General features: G+C 32.2%; 1 protein-coding gene across 1 annotated transcript; it reads right to left on the bottom strand.

Moving 5' to 3' along the window:
* Positions 1-3,379: 3,379 nt before the first annotated feature.
* LOC111989487 (protein MOTHER of FT and TFL1) lies at positions 3,380-4,722 on the bottom strand. Its single transcript, XM_024021270.2, has 4 exons — positions 4,336-4,722; positions 4,182-4,243; positions 4,033-4,073; positions 3,380-3,936 (listed from the first exon to the last, which is right to left on the bottom strand). The coding sequence occupies exons 1-4, from the start codon at positions 4,534-4,536 to the stop codon at positions 3,713-3,715; spliced, it is 528 nt and encodes a 175-aa protein (XP_023877038.1). The 5' UTR covers positions 4,537-4,722; the 3' UTR covers positions 3,380-3,712.
* Between the last annotated feature and the right edge of the window lie 15,747 nt (positions 4,723-20,469).

Here is a 20,469-nt window from a genome sequence, read left to right as displayed (position 1 = left end):
TTCAACAAATGTGACATGCATTTGCAATCAAGTAGAACGTATACTTAAAGTGTGTTCGAATACTACTTATTATTGAAAATTGAAAACAGAAAACACTGCAATAAAATAATTTTTAAACGTATCAACAATGTCGTGGAACCCATTTTTAATAAAAATTTTGCTAAAAAAAGAGATTTGTAGGTCTCATGAACAGTGCACGGAACCCACTAGAAAAACATAAATTTTGCTAAAACGCATTTTTCAAAAAAAAAAAAAAATGTAGACATAGTGCTTTTCAGCACTATCCAAACAGATACTTAGACACACAGTTGGCACTCCCACTTGGAGGACCTGCCACATCTCATGGAATGATAAACAAAGTGATTGAAAGTGAAATAATTGTGAGATTGAGTCTAAACATTCAAACTCTCTTGATGGGAGTCAATGTGTGGGTAAAACCTTACCAAACTAATATTGATTCTTACTCATTATATTCATGTAACTCCCTTTTGCTTCTTTATGTCGCTATAAACATGGATATGGGTAGGGTTGTACACGGTGCAGTGCAATTAGTTTTGGGGGGCTTTTTTGCACTGCACCTACAGGGGTGGTTTCCCCTCATCCCTAACTGCACCTCATCTGTGAAGGATTGGTAAGTGGTAATCGGACTACACAAGGTGAGGTGCAAGATATCAGTTCAGTGCAGTTAGTTCGATTAATTCCTCATTCTCTCCAGAACCAAACACAATGCAATTAACAACCCCAGACCACAACATGATCATTTAAAAATCCAAATATTCCACACCAAAAAAAAAAAAAAGAACAAAAAAAAAGAACAAAAGAAAACAAACAATTAAGTACAAACAGATTCACAATCTTTCTGTCAAACTTACTCCCATTTAAAATCACAAAAAATCCAAATAAAAATAAATAAATAAAAAAACCAAACCAAACCCATAAAAGATCAAACAAAACTATTGAAAATAAAATACATAAACAAATCTAGTAGGAGCATCTAAAGTCAAAAGCATTACTAAAAATTCCCGAGAATGTTGTGACAAAAAGAAGAGTGGAGACGGTGAAACTACAAGAAACGTGGCATCGAGCTATAGATTGTGGTGATACCAAGCGGCAAAGGTTGAGAAGAGAGATAAAGAGAAGAGGCGATTGGGGGAGACTGACGAGAGATAGAAAGAGAGAGGTGGGCAACGTAAATAAACCTAAGGTTTAAAATTAAGCCAACCAAAACAAAGTCGTTTAAATTTTAAATTTCTAAATTTGATTGTAAAATGATGTCATTTTGGAATTGATATTAAAATTAATATCAAATACTGAAATGACGTTGTTTTAGTACCATATTTTATAATTTAAAAAAGAAATTAAAAAAAAACCTTAATATTTTTCTTAACCCAACACACAACACCGTTTTCTTCTTCTTCTACTTTGTGTCTTTTACTTTCATGCCTTGTCTAAGTTTTCTTCTCTCTACTGAAACATAAAACTATATGCACTAATATATGATATATGTTAAATTATTTTGTGTGTGTGTGTATATATATATACCGGTGCAGTGTGGTTTTTCGTTAAAGTGCAAAATAGCCACACCACGTGCTACACCGGCAGTCTTCGATTTGCCTAGATTGACGCAAATCATCGTGCCAAACACCTACAGTGGGTCTTTGAAGCGGTCGAAACAGTTTGGCCCCAATCGGTTTCATCGACACCAATCAGATCTTGAACAGGCCTAGATATGAGTAGATAGATTTGCATATGTGACAATATTGATTGGTTGATCCCAATTAAATGTAACTTTTTAATTGGCATTTCTAGTAAAATAGGCTTATGATACATATATACTTTTTTTTCCCTTATTTATAAATAGTTCTTATCTTTTTTTTATTATTTAAATATATTAATCTCTTTCATTTGATTATCTATTCTCTTTCCCCCTTTTGTTTTCATTAATTTTATTCTATGAAATTCATAGAACCACAATAATACAAACAAAATATAATTTTTAAGTGCAATCAATTTCATTGTAGATATTGTGAATTTATTTTTTTGATTGATATATGTAGTTAGATTTAATAGAGATCACGGCACACATAATTATTAATGGAATATGTCCCACGTAACGTTTTAATATATATAATTTTTTAAATAAATTTTATAGATAATACAAACTTACATGATATGCAATATAGTGGAAAAAATTGAATTTATGATACAACACTTCAATTGAGAAACTAATATATCATACAGGAGCAAAATACCAATTGATTTTTGGTGTATGCAACATTCAAATCTTAGATTTTTTATTTAACGACAAGAAACTTTACTTATTAAGTTGATTGAAAGATTGAAACCTATTCAATTATGTTATATCAATCACTCATTATTGTTATCAGTATCCAATGTTGGACTTCAAATTATCCTTTCACATGTGAAAATTCCAACAATGAAGAAACCTTGACTCTGATTCCAATAACACAAATACAAAAGGAGAGATTGCTTGAAAGAGAGACCATAGGGAAGAAAAAAGATTATATTTACATTCATTAGTTTATTTACAAAGAATGGCATCTCTTTTATACCAAAAGAGAGACGCAAAAAATACAAAAACTTAAATAGTCATGGAGTACATAGGTGCCATGGCAATTATTAGAAGAAGAAAAAAAGAGAAGATATATAGATGGACAATGAAAGAAGATAAATACATGTCTTGGTACGTTAGGAGTCCATCCACAATTTCAATCCAAAGCTTGATTTGGCCCAAACTACTCCACAACCAAGGTTGGACATCATTTCACTTTATTTAAAATGCATGTATTGGTACATTAGGCGCCCATCCACAATCTCAATCCAATGCTTGATTTGGCCCAAACTACTCCACATCTAGGTTGGAAATCATTTCACTTCAATGAGTTTTGGGCAAAGGTAACCCAACTAAGCATGGTCACCAGGGTTGCATTTGAAGTACACGCTATGTATGGTAAATCCTTACTTCGCAGTTGGGCTTAGTAATGAACTTTAGGCCTCACAGATTTTCGGCCAACTAGAGTTAATTGAAGCGATACGAAACTGCCCAATCTATTTTAGTGTAGCCATTCTTTCTGCGGCACATAGCACCTTTTGATTTTTCAAGAACCAAAAAAGCACACATTGCTATCATGCGATAATCAAAAGGAGCATCAACCAATTGTCAATTGCCATGGTGCACTGCAAAATCGAAGTTGCTCACGAGTCTTGGGACTATGTTCCAAAAAGTTGTGCTCATTTTACTATTTTAGTCCCCGATAACTAATTGGAAGTTCTTAATTATGTCATCATGGCAATCAATTATCACCCAAGAACTAAAAAAAAAAAAAAAAAAAAACATTATCCTATAATTTCCTGGCAATTCCAACAAGAAGGGAAGGGGGTACTTTTTCATCAACTTTAAAAATCCAAGACAAGTAAGAAACTTACACAAACCAAACCAGCATACAAGTAACCATGCAAATCTAAATTCTACCCTTTTGCTAGCCAAAGCTATACCAAAATGTGAAATTATTCATCGTAGCCAGTATACTACACTTTCTCCATATAACTCACGAGAAAATGGACTCCACACGTAGATTCGTGCATGAGACCCATATTTATGAGAGATAGATGTATAGTATATCGGACATACGGGATAATTGTTCATACAAGATCGAATAGCATACACACCATCAAACTACTAACATATTGATCAACGTTTCTTAGTTGCAGGTTCCTTCTGTGAATTAAAATACACCGCGGCAACTGGAAGGCCAAGTTCATATTGAGCAGCAAATTGTCGAGTTCTAAAATTTCCACGGGCATCTGGAGGTGGACAGCCCACCATCATTTCACTTTTCTGCTTAAACAGCACAAAAATATATCGATGAATTCCTGTTGGTGGCTTTGGTCCCATGTAAGGTACCAATTCTTTTCCTACAATCCAAACCATATAGATAAATTTTCTTACAACATTATACCTTAAGATAACTAAAATTCATACTTCAAATAAAATGGTGAACAAAATTAAACCTTTGGTGGCATCAGACCCTTCTGGGATATCTACAACAATCCTGAATAATGAAGCAACATGTAGAAGCATATTTAAAAATTGTATCCTTGCAATGAACAATAATTCACATTTTTTCTCTATTAAAGAAAGGGTAAAAGAAAATTATCACCAATGGAGCCACTCTCTCAATGATGGTTCACTAGGGCTAGGAGCATCAGGATCGACCATTATCTATTAGACAAAATCATTATAGTTTCACATACAAAAACATGCAAATTTTCACAAGGTACTTTAAAATGAAGAAAATAGAAAGAGTTACATACAAGAGTATAGAGATTGGTAGAGACACGAGGACCAAGAATTTGAACTTTGGGCCTATCCACAGCCATAGAGGGCTTGATATCACAACCATTAGCAACCTGTTTGGACCCATAATGGACTGTAAAATTGGTAGCTGGAGTGAACATGTCAAGCACTTCTCCAATCACTTTTCCAACTATCAGTGGCTCTATGGTCCGAGCCATAGCATAAGACTAAATGTGATTATGTAAGTGGTGTAAACCAAAACACACTTTGGTACTTATAAGTAGTGAAAGCCAAAGCCAAAGCCAAAGCCAGAGAGAGAGAGAGAGAGAGAGAGAGAGAGAGAGAGAGAGAGGTTGTTGTTGCACACAAACATTAATTGCAAGTTGCACCCACTAAAGTATGCCATGAGAGATATGGGACCCTAGTTACTATTATGTTTTTTTGCTGACTCTGCTTCAGAGATTGTTTTTGATGTTTTCGGATTGAGATGTCAACGTATGTGTTTTGGAATTATCATGTGTGGGAGTGACACGTAGCTTAGAGTGCTTGATGAATGGGCACTGTTCTTGTCCACAATGATAGTGCCAATGAGACACGTGTCTGTCTTGTGAATGCATGTCGGTTGTTGATGACACTGTTGCAAATAAAGACTTTTGATGTACAAGTGCAGCACTCTCGCCGCCGCTATTACGAATGGACCCATATAGCCTTTGGTGATAAAAGATTGCTTTAATTAACTCACTCGTGAAGTCTCTTTCCGCCTGAATAGAATATGATAAAGAACCGTCAATCATCGTGGGTTTGAACCCATCTAAACTAAGAACTAATTAGTGTCAAAATTTAAGAATAAAAAATAATTATTTTGTCGTGGATGTCTTAAATTAGAAATTGTATTTATAAAAGAGTTCAGTTAACGGGTATTTTAAGATTATTTGTTAATAAATTATTTTAAGAAAATATAAAAAATTGTCAAAATAAATTTTTTTTTTTTTAATCAAAAGCAAAAGAGATATTACTATAGAGACATAAGCATATTCTACACTCCTTTTCCTTTTTTTAAACGTGCTCCCACTGAAATGAAGTGGTGACTTCCTGTTAAGGTTATTGGATTGGTCAATGCTGAATACCCTCCCACCTAATCTTTCTATATTATTTGATTTGAAAGGCTTTGAATAATAGGTGGCAATCTGTGGATGGACAGAAGTTCATTGAACCATTAAACAATAGCTAATGATAAGTTCACCTTTTGCCATGAACTTGATTAGGTTGTTCCAATGTATTTGGTTGACACAGTTCCTATATTTTGGTTGGTCCAACACTAATTTTCTTTTTGGGTCAAACTTATATCTTAAGTGATTTAAATTGTTTTTGTTATCCTCTCATAGTCTCATTCCTCTTACTTTTTTAATAATTAAAAAAAATCCTTCAAACAACCCCATAAGCTTCTCACATTAAAAAATTGTGAGAGAGAAATGTAGATTTTTTGGTGGATGTTGCAACCTCAAAAGTTAAAATACTCATTTCCAAGATTATGCATCTAAAATTCATCCTCTCTTACATCTTACTTAGCAAAAAACAACCAAAAAGATCTAAAATGTGGCAACATGTACAACAACAACACTACCTATAACTTAGTTACATTTTTTTTTTTGGTAATAAAGGAATTGCATGAAAAACTAAATAATTTGGATACAAGACACACCATGTCTATCATAATGCATTCCCAAATGGTCTAAATATAACTAAGAGCAACATAAGAAGGGGGTGTAAAAAACAACAAAATCTTGGGACTGTCTAACACCCTCTACCTCTAATTCTATGGCACTAAAGTTGAGTTAGGATCCTAATAGCAGCCCATCTCTGCGACCCCAGAGTTCAATGTTAGAGGCAATGTTCACTTCTCTAGAATAGCCTTTTACTCAACTCCCTTAGCTATCTTTAATGATGCCCCCACAACCAGCCATTGCAAAGTTTCCAAATGAGTCATCATAGATGAGTTTAACACAATTAGGCCCAGTTTTTTTTTTTTCCCATCTGACGAGCTTGGTGTTTCTTTCTCTAACAAGACCAGAATCTTGAATGCAGAAAGTAAATTCCAGCATATGCTTATCAACTTCAGCAGGTAAGGAAGGATTGACGGTTTGATTGTTGAAAGTAAATTTCTTTTGTTGAAGCCAAAGGCACCAAATTCCAAATAAGAAGTAATTGCACCACTGAACCTGATTAGGAACACTAGTCTTTTTGCTAAGGGCATTGGACTAAAACCATTCCAAAATATTTGAGTTAAAGGAGTTATTTGCAGGAGATACTCCAGCATTAACCAGAGCTCCTTGGCAATTGCGCAGTCTCCGAGAACATGAGCGCTATACTTAAATTTTTCCTCATTGAATAGATCACAAATACTGGAGCTTAAGAAGCCCCTGCTCATTAAAATTTGTTTAATAGGCAGGCTGTCATGTAAGCATTTCCATAGAAATATTTGAATTTTGTCAAGTGGAAAGTTTCATAATCCATTTGCCATTGGAGTCAGAGGTGGCATCCATGTCATCAAAAGCCAATTTTTGAGGGTCAAAGCTGCAGAGGAGATCCAACTCAACTTGTCAATGGTAGCACTAAGCAGAGACTTTTCTAATGGGAGTGGCTTTAATTATAAGAGAGATGGGAGGGGGCAAAGTCATGGAAATGAAATTAAAATTCCAATCCCCAATAAAACAGATATTGGAAATTTGTAGCTGGCCCTCTCTATTTAAAGGGCCATGGATGAAGCTTCTGAATGACCCTTCTTTTAGCCATTTATCATGCCAAAAGGAAAGACCACCGTTGTTACCTATTTTAGCCATCTAGAAACTTTGTCACAAATAAGTTCTTTTTTTTTATTGCTTTCCAAGTCCTGGATTGGGTATTTTTCCTAGCATAAAGGGTATCAACATATTTCAAACTCAAAATTATAGTTTATTTGGTGTTTTATATTATGTTTTTTAATAAAATTCACCCACATAGTTATATTAATCATTTTACATAAATATTGTTATCTTTTTACATATAATTAAATTCAATCATATGGTTCATTGGTCAATATAACTATACATGGTTGAATTTATTTGGAAAATCCAAGATACAACACATAAGAAACTAATCATGTTTATTTCTACTTTATGTATATCTATAACCATAAAACAATTTTATCTCCATGTTGGAAAAAGCTCTAAATATAGTGAGTGTCAATCAACCAGGGAAATACCGAGGATTTAATTTCAACTAAAGCAGGAATACATCTTTCCAATTTCAAACTCTCTTAGATAAAGTGAACTTGAAGCTCCAAGGATGGAAAACTAAGCTCCTTTCTCAAGCGAGTAGATTAACCTTAATAAAATCTGTCCTAAATTCCCTTACCCTGTACATCTTTTCATGTTTTAAGGTCCCTGAGTTTGTTTGAAGAGCTTTGGATAGAACCCTTTTTGTAACTTTTGATAGGAGCATTAAAATGACAAAAGTAAACTTCACCTACTGAGTTAGAAGCTTTGTGTCAGCCAAAAGGGATGGAGGACTAGGCATAAGGAAGGCATCTTGGTTGAAAAAAGTTATGTTAGCCAAACAGGTTGGAGACTATCCAGCCAACCCAATTCTGTTCTGTCTAAAACTGTGAAGGCCAAATACTTCCCTAATAGTTCCCCCATTGATGGGAAACTAAAAACTTAGGATTTCTAGTTCTGGAAAAGTCTATGCTCAACACAAATTCCCCTCTTAACTCTTGCCAAATGGAGGATAGGCATAGGCAAAAGCATTGAGATAAATCATGCAACCTGGTTCACTCCTAAAATTGATAACACTCAGCTGGAAGGGTTGGGTGTTAAATTAATAGACTAGCTGACCTCATACATCAGAACTTTGGAACAAGGAATCACCAAACCGAAGTTTATAATTTTGAAGTAGTTAAAAAAACCATGAGCGAAATTCCCATTTCAAGAACAAAGAGGGAGGACAACCTCATTTGGCCTCTATCCATCAGTAGAAACTATGAAGTTAAAAAAGAATACAAATCCATTATCCAGCCGTCACAGCAGGGTAAAAATTGGAGGAGCATGGATGGTGAGGTTTGAAACAGTTACGGAAATTTAAGATCCCTTACAGACTTACAATCTTCCTGCGGAAACTGTTGAATAATGCTTTTTTTTTTTTTCTGTGAAATCCTGTTTAGCTCAAAGGAACATAGTGACTGATAAAGTATGTGTGATGTGTGTCAGTCTGGCGAAGAGATTGTTAACACCTTTTTTTTAATCCTGTCCTTACTCCTCATGCAAAAGCCATGCGGTTGTGATCAAAGATCAAACCTCAATTCTTTTGCAACCTTGCTCTATCCAACATTGGATTGGGAAGTGGCTACAAGGAATAGAGCAGTACAGGAGCATAAATCCGCTGTTTAAAAGCACCATGGATGCAACACTATGGTCCTTATGGGACAGCAGAAATTAGTTGATATTTGAAGGTAATATTCCAAATCCTTATGATGAACTAATGACTTGTATTTTGACACAACACTGGCAGGCATAATGAGAGGATTCTCAAGTGTGTTAACCTTGACAGTGGCCAAGAAGACCCATGAAATGACAGACGGAAAAATGCAAGCAGGATGGGAAAATCGGATCCATCAATCAATCAAAACATACACACACACACACAAACACACACACACACACAAAACCAAGTACCTCATTTTGCAAGTGGCATTTTCCTTGAGGATGGTCCCTCTATCTTCCGTATTGAAGAGTAAACAATTATTTTAAAATTTGCCGACATTTTTTTTAAATTCATTTTTTGAGCAACTTTCTATACATTTTTTTAATCATATTTGAATATTATTTCTTTATTTTTTTTTTATTCATTCCCAACCATTATATAAAAAAAAATTAAAAAATACAAAGACTTGAAGAGAGGAAAGAGAAAATATTAGTATTTTAGTTTGTCTTTATAAACTTTAAGACGACAAATTGCTTTGATCATCTACAGTAACCTCCGGATAAAGAGAGTGACTGTAAATAAGTAAAAACAATTTGTCTTATTTGGAGATATTACGAGACCTAGTTTTTAAGACTTCACTCTCTGCTTTGCCTATAATTTTGATTTTAGCTCTTTTGTGTGTTCAACTCTTACAATTTTGCCATTTCTTGTCTCCTCTCTTTCCCATACATTTACTTATATAGTGTTCATTTGGAAATAACTTATTTAATTAAAATTGAATTTTTTTTATTAAAAGTATCGTGGATAAAGGTAAAAATTAGCTGAATAGTGCAGCGAGATCAATGAATAATACCAAAAAGTACAGTGGGACCCATGAATAGTAGCAAAAATAAGTCGAAAGTGGAGTTAAGCTAAAAAATTCAGGCGTAGCGTCTATCTAGTGCACTAGGCACTGGACCGCTACGATCATGACACGTGTCCATTTTCGGAGACGTGCCATGATCATAGAGAGTCCAGTGTCATAGGACACTAAACAGAAGCCACATTCAAAAAATTCAGCTCATCTCAAACGCACACATAGTAATGACTTCAAAGATCAAAGGCCCTCAACTTCATCATTGAAATTGCCTCCACATTCACAAAAACTTCTCTCTCACTCTCAAACCTCACTCGATTTTTCTATGTGTTCACAATTCCAATTTCCAAGAAGTGAAGTTCCTCTATCTTTTTCCCATTCCAATGTTTGTTCTTCTTCATTTGTCTAATCTAATTTTTATCTCTTCATATTTATTTACATCTATTCCATGCATGATCTGTGACTTTGATTTTTTTTTTTTTAATATTTTATTTGCATTAACATAATTGGCATCATCCTCATCCATTAATTTGAAATCCATTGTTCAGGCTTAGCGGGTGATTCTAAAACGATTTTGGCTCTTGACAAGTACAAGTACAATGGTGTGGATCACTCATACCTTGCCAGTTGCCAGATATGTACTGTTCCAATCTGTAAGTGCTTCACTCATGCCCATTCGTGAAAGGCATAAATAGGAGTTCTAACATTACATAAATACTAATCGCTAACCCATGCAATATTTGAACTATTCCTTTTATTTTTTGGAGAGGAAATTGATATTTTGGATGACATTATCTTAAAAACATGTCATTTACAGGTTAATTTAAAAAATTAAAATGCTCAAACATAAATTTAGCCAAAAGGCGTAAAACAATGAAAGATTTAAATGTTAATATTTCAATTTTCTGTATGTTTTTGGTTGCATATCACAATATTCATGTCATAATCATTGTCGAATAATAATTTACATACATCTGGGGTGTTGTTTTTGCCTATATAATTAATAGTCATTTTTTTTAGTGTATAAGTAATTAATAGTCTTTAATCAAAAGTAAAACTAAAAGGTATAAGCAACCGTTGTAAAGGTTAAAGCGAACAGCAATCTGGTCAAATTTGGATTGATATAAACAATTTATTGCACAAAAGGGGAGAAAATGGGCAAATGCCCTTTTCGTGCAAATTATGTAGTATTTTGCCCCATTTCTCAAACTAATTAGGGAAATGCCACTCTTTTGAAACTCGATTTGAGATAAATTAAGTTAAGCCATATAGTAGCGTTTTTAAGGAGTCTATAGTGACGTTTTAAGGACCTATAGTAGCATTTTGTAACTCGACCTCCATGAACTCGAGTTATAGGTAAAAAAAAAAAAATTGCCTATAACTCGAGTTCATGGAGGTCGAGTTACAAAACGTCACTATAGGTTCTTAAAATGTCACTATAGACTCTTTAAAATGACACTATAGGGCTCTAGAATTTTTTTTTTTTTTTTAACTCGATTTTGATCCAATCGAGTTTTAAAAGAATGACATTTCTCTAATTAGTTTGAGAAATTGGGCAAAATGCTAGAAAGTTTGTGTGAAAGGGGCATTTGCCAATTTTCTCCGCATAAAAGGTATTAAAGAAGAAAAATAATCACATTATCCTCTTTTTTATATACAGGTCCTTAAAACGTCACTATAAACTTCTTAAAACGCCACTATAGGGCTCTTGAATTTTTTTTTTTTTAACTCGATTTTGATCCAATCGACTTAAAAAAAGGGACATTTCCATAATTAGTTTGGGAAATATGGCAAAATGCTAGAAAGTTTGTGTGAAAGGGGCATTTGCCAATTTTCTCCACATAAAAAGGTATTAAAGAAGAAAAATAATCACACGATCTTCTTTTTTATATATAAGAATAATTATGCTATTCTAAGTGATTATAAATGTCAATCAGTTTTAGATATTGTAGAGTGATGATTACATCTTGATCTTTATAGTTGATTGGGTACCTAAGAATAAGATCAAATAAATCTCAATATAAAAAAATGTCTAAAAACCAACGAATAAGACTTCACCTACCCATAAATCAACCGTAATAACTCCAAATTTCAAACCCATAAAGCCAATAGTTTAAATAAGATTTTTGACCCTCAAAATTCCGATCTTCCTCCTTCAAAATTTTTCTCAGTAATCAAACATACACTAAAGCTAAAAGTAAATAAACACATCTTACAGAAGGAGAGAGAAGGACAGCAAAGCCAGTGCTGAAGAAGAAGAAGTTGTTGAAAAGGCGTATGTTTTTTTGGGTCTTTGGGTTTTTGCATAGGGTTTTTATCTAGGGTCTGAGGGTGGGAGTAGGATTGGCTTGGCAGTGGCACTAAGGCATCGTTCAAGTGGAAATTGTCTTCTGTGTTGGGGTTTTGATGGTTTTAGTTTGGGGCTTGTGGGACTAAGGTCTGTTTGGTTAGGCATTTTGGGAGATTAAAAGAACTTATTCTCACACACACACACACATATATAGATGAGTTCAAGTTACACTTAGTGTAATTCTTGTAAAGTTACATCTTTTTTACATCCTAGATTTTTAAGTGATCTAGCGACTAAAAAAATATCATTAAATGCTATTACTTTTCATCTCATTTATAATTAATACTAGTATTTTCTCTCTCTCTCTCTCCTTATTTATTGTTTTTTTTTCTTGATTAAAGGGCACACTGCCATTTTTAACAACTTACATTTATATACTTGAAAAAAAGAAATATACAAGAAAAATATCTAAGATAGATAATCATTGAGAAATAGAATGGTCAAGTAACTTCAACTAAGTCCTTGGAAATAGTAGTTCATTTTTTATATGATCGATTGAGACGAACAAGTTCATTTTCAATTAGACTAGAACTAACTCTCTCCTTATTTCTTTTGTTACCTGTGCTAGAGGTTGACAATTTGACATGCCAAGGGAGTAAAAATTGAGTGTAGTTCTTGAAAGAGTTGATTTTATAGGAGTTAAGTACCTATTAATAAATTTTAAGAGTACAGGTTCAATTTGAAACTAAAAAATCTATAAGTTTTAATTTGTAACAATCATGAACATCAGGGTTTAATTTTAAACTTTTGAATCTATATATGGTTTAATTTGAAACTGATAGAATTTGGACTGGCAAATATCCGTAACATTGCAATTTGAATTCTTGGTCCAAAAATTGTCTTGAAGCTTCTCCATGGTATTCCGTTGGAAGAATCTCGTTCAAGCAAAAAGTAATTCTGTTCAACCAAGCTACATTATAAGTTACGTTTTTTCCTTCAACTCGAGATTTCACTCCTTGGTTGATTGTGGCTCGCTCAAGCAAGAACCCACTTCAGCGAGTCATTAACTTCACTCAAGCCACCACTTCAGTTTTTTGTTTCGTATAGTTTTTTTTTTTTTTTTAAGTATAGAAATGCAAGTTGTTAAAAATGGCAGTGGGCCCTTTAATGAAGCAAAAAACAATAAGTAAGGAGAGAGAGAAAATACTAGTATTAATTATGAATGAGATGGAAAGTAATAGCATTTAATGATATTTTTTTAGCCGTTAGATCACTTACAAATCTACGGTATAAAAAATGTGTAACTTTACAAGAGTTACACCATGTGTAACTTGAACCCATCTCATATATAGAGATATATATATATATATATCTCTATATATGAGATGGGTTCAAGTTACACATGGTGTAACTTTACAAAAGTTACGCATTTTTTAAACCGATGGTTAGAAAATCACTCTATCAATGTCATCTTTAAAATTAATTGCTTTCCATATTAGCTAACCTAATTAATTTGAGAGAATATTATATTATTTTCTTTTTAATTTTCTTTCTCTCTCCTAATCCATTCATCCCTAACCTTAGACAAAACAAAACCATATTCTCAATGTTCTTGGGCATGGAGGCAATTGTCCCGCATACATGTATTTTTGCTGAATGGTACTTGTATTCTGAGATGTGAAAAAAACACGTCTTGTATGTGTTGCAATGTCTTAGCAGCACTGCAACAACACTCTTTCATAATAAGAAATAGGACAAGAAACTAGTTTTGGTTGTCTTCTGACCCATTACCACCATTATTTCCCTCACTAGGAGTCTTGGCCTGGTTTCCCTCAAAGACAATTTTTATTTATTTATTATTATTTGTTATAATATACAAACACTTAGGGAAATATCAAAATCTTGTGACCAATCAATGTAAGCAGTTGAATATCACCATCTTCCAAGCGTGGTAAAATGAGAATAAACAAAAATTTACTTTTGGTTGGATGAACTTTCTAGGACCTCATTTGACGTGTTACAGCTTTTACTAAAAAAATAATAAGGTATATGCTTAAATTGTTTTTTTTTTTTTTTTTATGTGAGAAAATTTTAATTTGAAATATGGTATTCTTGATCAAATTTAGTTGTTCTTGCAACAATTGAAACAATGTCCCACAAAAAGGGGGAAAAAAAAAAAAGTAACACAACAAAAAAATGTAAAAAAAAAAATATTTTAAGGATCAACTGCCTCCATGCCCAAGAATGTTGAGAGTATGCTTTTGTGTAAGGTTAGGGATGAATTGATTAAGAGAGAGAAAGAAAGTTAAAAAATATAATATAATATTCTCTCAAATTAATTAGGTTAGCTAATATGGAAAGTAATTAATTTTAAAGGTGACATTGATTATAGTGATTTTCTAACCATTAGATTTTTTTATAAATCTACGGTTTAAAAAATGTATAACTTTTGTAGAGTTACACCAAGTGTAACTTGAACCTATCTTTCTCTCTCTTTCTTTCTCTATATATACAAAAACTTATATTAAACTCAAAATACAGTTTTTCAACAGTTTATACAAACGCAACTTAAATTTCTTTTGTTTAGGAAGAATCAAAAGAAAGGAAGTTGAGATTGAAAGAGGGAGAGTTGGGAGAGATGTAAAAGAGTATTGTGGAGGCTCCAAAGCTTATGTGGCATATCTTCGGTTTTATAGGATTTACAGATTATATTATTGGTGTTAAAAGTTCGTTTTCTTCCTAATTTTTTGGGTGTCTAATAAAAAACCAGCAAAAAAATTATTAATTTCAAACTGTTTAATCTTAGGAAAACTTCTTTAGAAAATAAAAAGGCCCCAATTTTTGTCTTTATATGCTTTCATGGTAACTTGAGAAAAAAAGGTTGTCTATGGCTTAGTGGAATAGCGAGTTCAATTGCCTACAATTGGTCACCAACTATTAAAACCAGCATCTAGATCGTTCACACTAAGTACGATTTTGTTGCTCATATAATTGACATTCTTTGATTTTTCAGACATATATTTGTTTGTAATTTTATTGTTTGATTGCTAGGTAAGTTTTTGCTGCTTGTATAATTAAGATTCTTTGATTTTTCATATATATTTGTATTTTTACTACTTAAGGTTTAGATATGTTTGTTTTTATGTTTTTTTTTTGGCTAACCAGATATGTTTGTTTTTATGTGTACCTTCTATTGTGATGGATGATATTATTTATCTTACCGAGTTAAATAATTGTTAATTCACTCGGGGGATATACTCATACTGAGTTCAAATCCTCTGTTCCACTCTTTCTGCTCCATTATATACTCCACAAATAAAAACATGCCACATGTTTATCTAATTTATTAAATGCTAAATTTATACATTTTATTATTTCAATTACTTAAATATGATGAGTTATTTATTTATTTATTTTAGGCAATTGAAATAATAGAAGGCATAAATTTAGCATTTAATAAATTAGATGGGCATGTGGCATGTTTTTATTTGTGGAGTATATAGTGGACCAAGAATAGTGGGATAGAAGATTTGGACTCATACTCATACTCATATTCTTAATTTTGTTATTTTTTTCCTCCTCTTAGTGACATACTATAACTATAGATAACTCCCTAAATATTATATTATCGGTATTGTCTATGGGCAATTAAAATAGTTAAAATTATTTCAAAATGAAATTACAAAATATCAATTCGTGCGAGACATTGGCTAGTAGTAATTAATGAGGGAATGAGAATAGGAATTTACACAAGATGAAAAGCTAACATGGAATCCGGGTTCAAATCTCCCCCCCCCCCCCCATTAATGTAAATATAGAATTATATATATATATATATATATATATTTTAAAAAACCCTACTATGTAATTACATTTTAGTTAAATTTTGTAACATTACTTTACTTATAAATCATGTTTTTTTTTAGGGAAAAAAATATTTATAAATCACATTTACACTCACAAATGAGTGCAGTTTTTCCAAAATTAATATACACGCACTTTATTCCCTTTAAAGAGGAGGCCCGTCAACGAAATTTATAATGCTATGTTAGCCTGAAAGTTTAAATAATAAAATGGTATTAGAAACAAAATAAGTTAAACTACGAATTTAGTCATTGACGCTTGTGTTTTTTTTTTTTAATTTAGTCATTAATATTTCAAATGTGTCAATTTAGTCTTTAATCTTTTGATAATGTGTCAAACTAGTACTAATTGTTAAGTAATAAATAAAAAATGCTGATTTGACTAATAGCAAAAAAAAAAAAAAAAATATTATGTCAACTCAGATGCCACGTGTACTGCCGATTTGGATTAAACATAAGAAATAAAAATAAGACCGAGCTTAATGAAGACACCTAATTGGGATCAAAATCCTAAATCGATCAATTAAAGAAAATAGCATAATTAGTTATAAGTAAGCCTTGGAACTCGAAATAACGTTGCTTTCGCAGTACTTCGAATCAAATGGCTGGGAAGTAATATCTCAGAGACACACTATGAAACAAGGAAAAAATACTGAGAAAGAAAGAAACTGATTGACTACCGTTGAAGCACTTGCCCTGACTCATAAGTCATAACTAATTTTATATTACCCCTACCAAGTTGCTCTCCATTAACAACCCTTGTCACAGTGAATGAACCACTAGCTTGGAGATATACTATTCATTGTCATTGTGCCTTGTTGTTACAATCACCTTGTTGTTAAGGTAAACTGAGTAAAACCCAGCACCGAATTGACCAAATCATTCTCACATCTGCCCTGGCTTGTAATTCCTTATACCTCCATGAATTCTTTCGTCCCAAACCTTGCAATCAAATCCAACTTGTTCACCAAATCTATAACAAAATAATAATAACAACAATAAATCCCAAAATTTTCCCTACGTTCCCTTCACCATCGGCAATCTGACCTTAGCAACATAAACCCCACATAGATTTTGAGATCGTGATTTGTTTAGGATTTTATCATAAATTGGCATCTTCCTTAAGCTAGGTTTCACTATTTATTTCTTTTAAAACGCAGAACAAGTTTATGTTTATGTTTAAGGTTATATTTATATTTTATATTTTTGAATAGATAATTAATAAAGTATAGTTAGTAAAATATGGTACATGTATTTGGTGGATATGATTTGACATATTTCAAGAAAAGTATGTGTTCAAATTTTGGAAGAAAAATATAGAAATGGAGAAAAAATCATACGAGTATAATACAAGTATTATACATTTATATTCTAAAAGTTTGAAACTGAAAACTGAAAAACACTGTAGCAAAATAATTTTTAAATGTATGAATAGTATCGTGGGACCCATTTTTAATGAAAAAGTTGCTGAAAAGTGAAATTTGTGGGTTCATAAACAGTAAAATTTGTGCTGAAAAGTCAAACTTTACGAATACTATACATGAACAATACATAAACAGTAGCCACTACTGTACTGCTACAGTAAAAATTGTCTCTAAAAAGCTGAAAACACGTGGAAAAAAAAAAAAAAAAAAAAAGCTGAAAATGCAAACGCCAGTCGCAACGCGCAAACCAAATGTATGCGTAATCTCAACAATGAACTTACTTTCCAAACAACTTTCTTTTCCTTAAAATAAGGAAAAGACAATAGGACCATCATCATTCTATGAAGACAAAAATATTTACTACATCATTCTAGTCCAAATGAGGATTTCATAGCATTATACTAGAAAATCTTTAAATGTTAAATGTAAGTTAAGATGAATTTCAGTCTCGAGAATTATATAATAGTTGGTTTAGATGCAATTAAGTTGGGAAAGGTCACTGTGATGAAGAAAACACTTACATATGACCTTCGGCCGCTTCTATGGAACCATGTCCACCTTCAGTTTTGTGAATTATATCTGGTTTAGCATTAATAGTATGCTCATTGAATAACACTAGTCTAGCGAAGTTACTTACAATTAAACGTCTTTTGTCTCACTTATTTTTCTATTATAAATTTATTTTTATTTTTTCAATCTCTAACAAATTAGTTGGTGCATTGTGTTGATCTCTATAGCTTTGGCAAATGTAGTCAAAGTCAGTCACACAGGTTATCTTGCAATATGAAATCATAACTACACTTGAAAGTTATGACATTACTTGTGTGAGCACCCTTGCATACAAAACTATATAAAATCATTGTTTTTAATCAAATAACACAAAATTAAAAATATGCTTATATTGAATAAACAAAAAAAAAATTTATTTATTTGTCTCTAAGTTAAATTGTATAACATAAGTTTATACTTACGTTCATGTGTACGCTTTTTTTTTTCCTTAAAAATGATAATTATAGAGCATAGTTAGTAAAATATAGTATGAGTATAATACAGTAAGGACAAATTTGGTAGACTTTAATGGTGATTGCATAGGAATAAGAATAGGTATTACAAAAAATACAAAAGTTTGTAATGTAATACTTAAGGGTAATTGCAGTTAACACATATGTGGTTTGGCCAATTTTAACTAACGCTTCGTTTGTTTTATTAATAACATTTTCTAGAAAATGAGTCATATTTTTCAAAAAATATTTTCTATACAACTATCTTGTTTTCCTATGTTTGGTAGTAACCTTAAATGAGTTGAAAATCAATCTCCTAATTTTCCTTATTTAGGTTGCTATGAGATAGAGTTGTTTTTCAAAAAATAAATTAATGAAAAACAATCTTTAAAAATAAGTCATATTTTTGAGCAAAAAAAAAATGTCATATTTTTTTTTTTGGTTGACTTAAGATAGTTTTCCTTTGACTCATTTTTTTATGATGTTACCAAACTTTGGAAAAATATATTAACATAAAGTTTTTCATCGAAACAAATAGAGCATAAACTTACCCGTGATTTAAAAAGTATCACTTAACCCTTTTGAAGTGCCATTCGTTAGACATACGTAACTCACCTTATCGTTTTCACTGTTTAAAATAGAAAAAACATAACAAAAACAAACAAATTAAGATCTAAAATTAAGTTTTGGGGCAATGAAAGAGAGGGAAAGGATGTTAGAGATCTAAAATTTACCCTATCTGTGAGACTTGGAAATTCTTCTTCACAAATCATACCTTCGTGCCCCATCATTCTTAACATCATTGATCTTTGGTTACAAAAAGTTAAAAAAAAAAAAAAAAAAAAATCACCGATTTGAGAGGTCAAAAAGTAGGTTTTGGAATTTGGGTTTTCGGTAAGGAAGGAGAGAACAAAAACGATGGAGACTTTGATAGATCAGCACCATAGTAGTCTCGTAGTTGTACAATTTGGTGTGTATCTGACGAGATATTAGTAGTGGCACCCTAGGTTTGGTTGGGTTTTGTAGGAATTGTTGTTAGATTTATGGGTTTTGTGTTTTGGTTGATTTGAAATATATATGGCTATCTATTTGTATAAATTGTCATTAGATTTTTGGGTTTTCTGTAATAGTTTACGTGTTTGATGTTGCACCTGTGATGTTTCCATTTTTTGATTTCTGGGTTTTGTAGATATGGTTATTTAGATTTTTGGGTTTTGTGGTTAACGGGATATGGTTTTTAAAAAATGGGCTTTGATGTGGGATTTGTTGTGGTGTGGTTATATTGAGGTGCAGAAGTAATTGTCCTTTAGTATACTTGAGTCCATGACCTTAGATTGGGTAATTATTGTCATCCTCTACATAATATTTTCCAGCAAATAAGTATAACACCTTTGATTGCTCTCACTTTTCACATGACAGTTCATATCTTGGGTCCCCATAAATTTTTTGGTTCGATCTTCAATTGAAATAGATATCTTATATTGTGGATATTGCCATAGGAAGAAGGACATAGCAGTAGCACATTGTAAATTTGATGGATTAGTACAAGAGCAATAAGGGTTGTGAGTCCTGCTTTAAAAGTCAATCATCTTGCCATTGAGGTAGATAGGAATTTTTCCACTAGCACATGCTAGAACAAAACTTCAAATGATGCTAGGGGATCATTCATAGTAATAGATGAGTTGGCAAAATTTTGATCCTGAGATTTTTGGCATAAATGGTTTTTATTTTGAAGTTCTGGATTCAAAGGAGGAGAGACAATAAATACTATTGAAAGACATTTTTACCCCTGTTTTTCTAATGGAAATGGTAAGGTGGGTTATGGATGTCTAATGAAAGGCACCTCAAGTGGGTTAAATTACACTTTTTAAACCATGGATAGTTTTAGTTAAAACCAGCCAAATACAAGTGGATTAGCTGCAATTACCCCCTAATACTTATTATTATTTATTTTTTTTGTGACAATTCAATAATAGAACCTTGAAAACAATGGAGTGAAAGCATTTTAAATCAAATTGTCTAAGTTGTGATATTGGAATAAAACTTAAGATATATTTTTGGGCAAACTGTAGTAAACCCACCTGAGGTTAGATCCGTTTTCATCTTGCCTACTCGTGATTCAAAACTTGACTCTTCGTCCACCTAGGATTAGCTTCATTAGGCTTTTGTAACTCACTTTTCTATTTAAAAAAAAAAAAAAAAAAAAAAAAAAAAAAAAAAAAAAAAAAAAAAAAAAAAAACAAACGAGATCAAAAAGTG

This window comes from Quercus suber, unplaced genomic scaffold, assembly GCF_002906115.3.
Source record: "Quercus suber isolate HL8 unplaced genomic scaffold, Cork oak 2.0 scaffold_270, whole genome shotgun sequence".
Taxonomy (NCBI): domain Eukaryota; kingdom Viridiplantae; phylum Streptophyta; class Magnoliopsida; order Fagales; family Fagaceae; genus Quercus; species Quercus suber.
The sequence above is the reverse complement of the archived record's forward strand: the minus strand, read 5'-3'. Positions and strand labels throughout refer to the sequence as shown.

Bases quoted from the DNA above. Each gene is read 5' to 3' on its own strand.
- LOC111989487 (XM_024021270.2), bottom strand. From the start codon at position 4,536: ATGGCTCGGACCATAGAGCCACTGATAGTTGGAAAAGTGATTGGAGAA. The intron at 4,074-4,181 runs GTGATAATTTTC...TTCATTATTCAG, and splicing joins TTGAGAGAGTGGCTCCATTG to GATTGTTGTAGATATCCCAG. The intron at 3,937-4,032 runs GTTTAATTTTGT...TTTGGATTGTAG, and splicing joins AGGGTCTGATGCCACCAAAG to GAAAAGAATTGGTACCTTAC.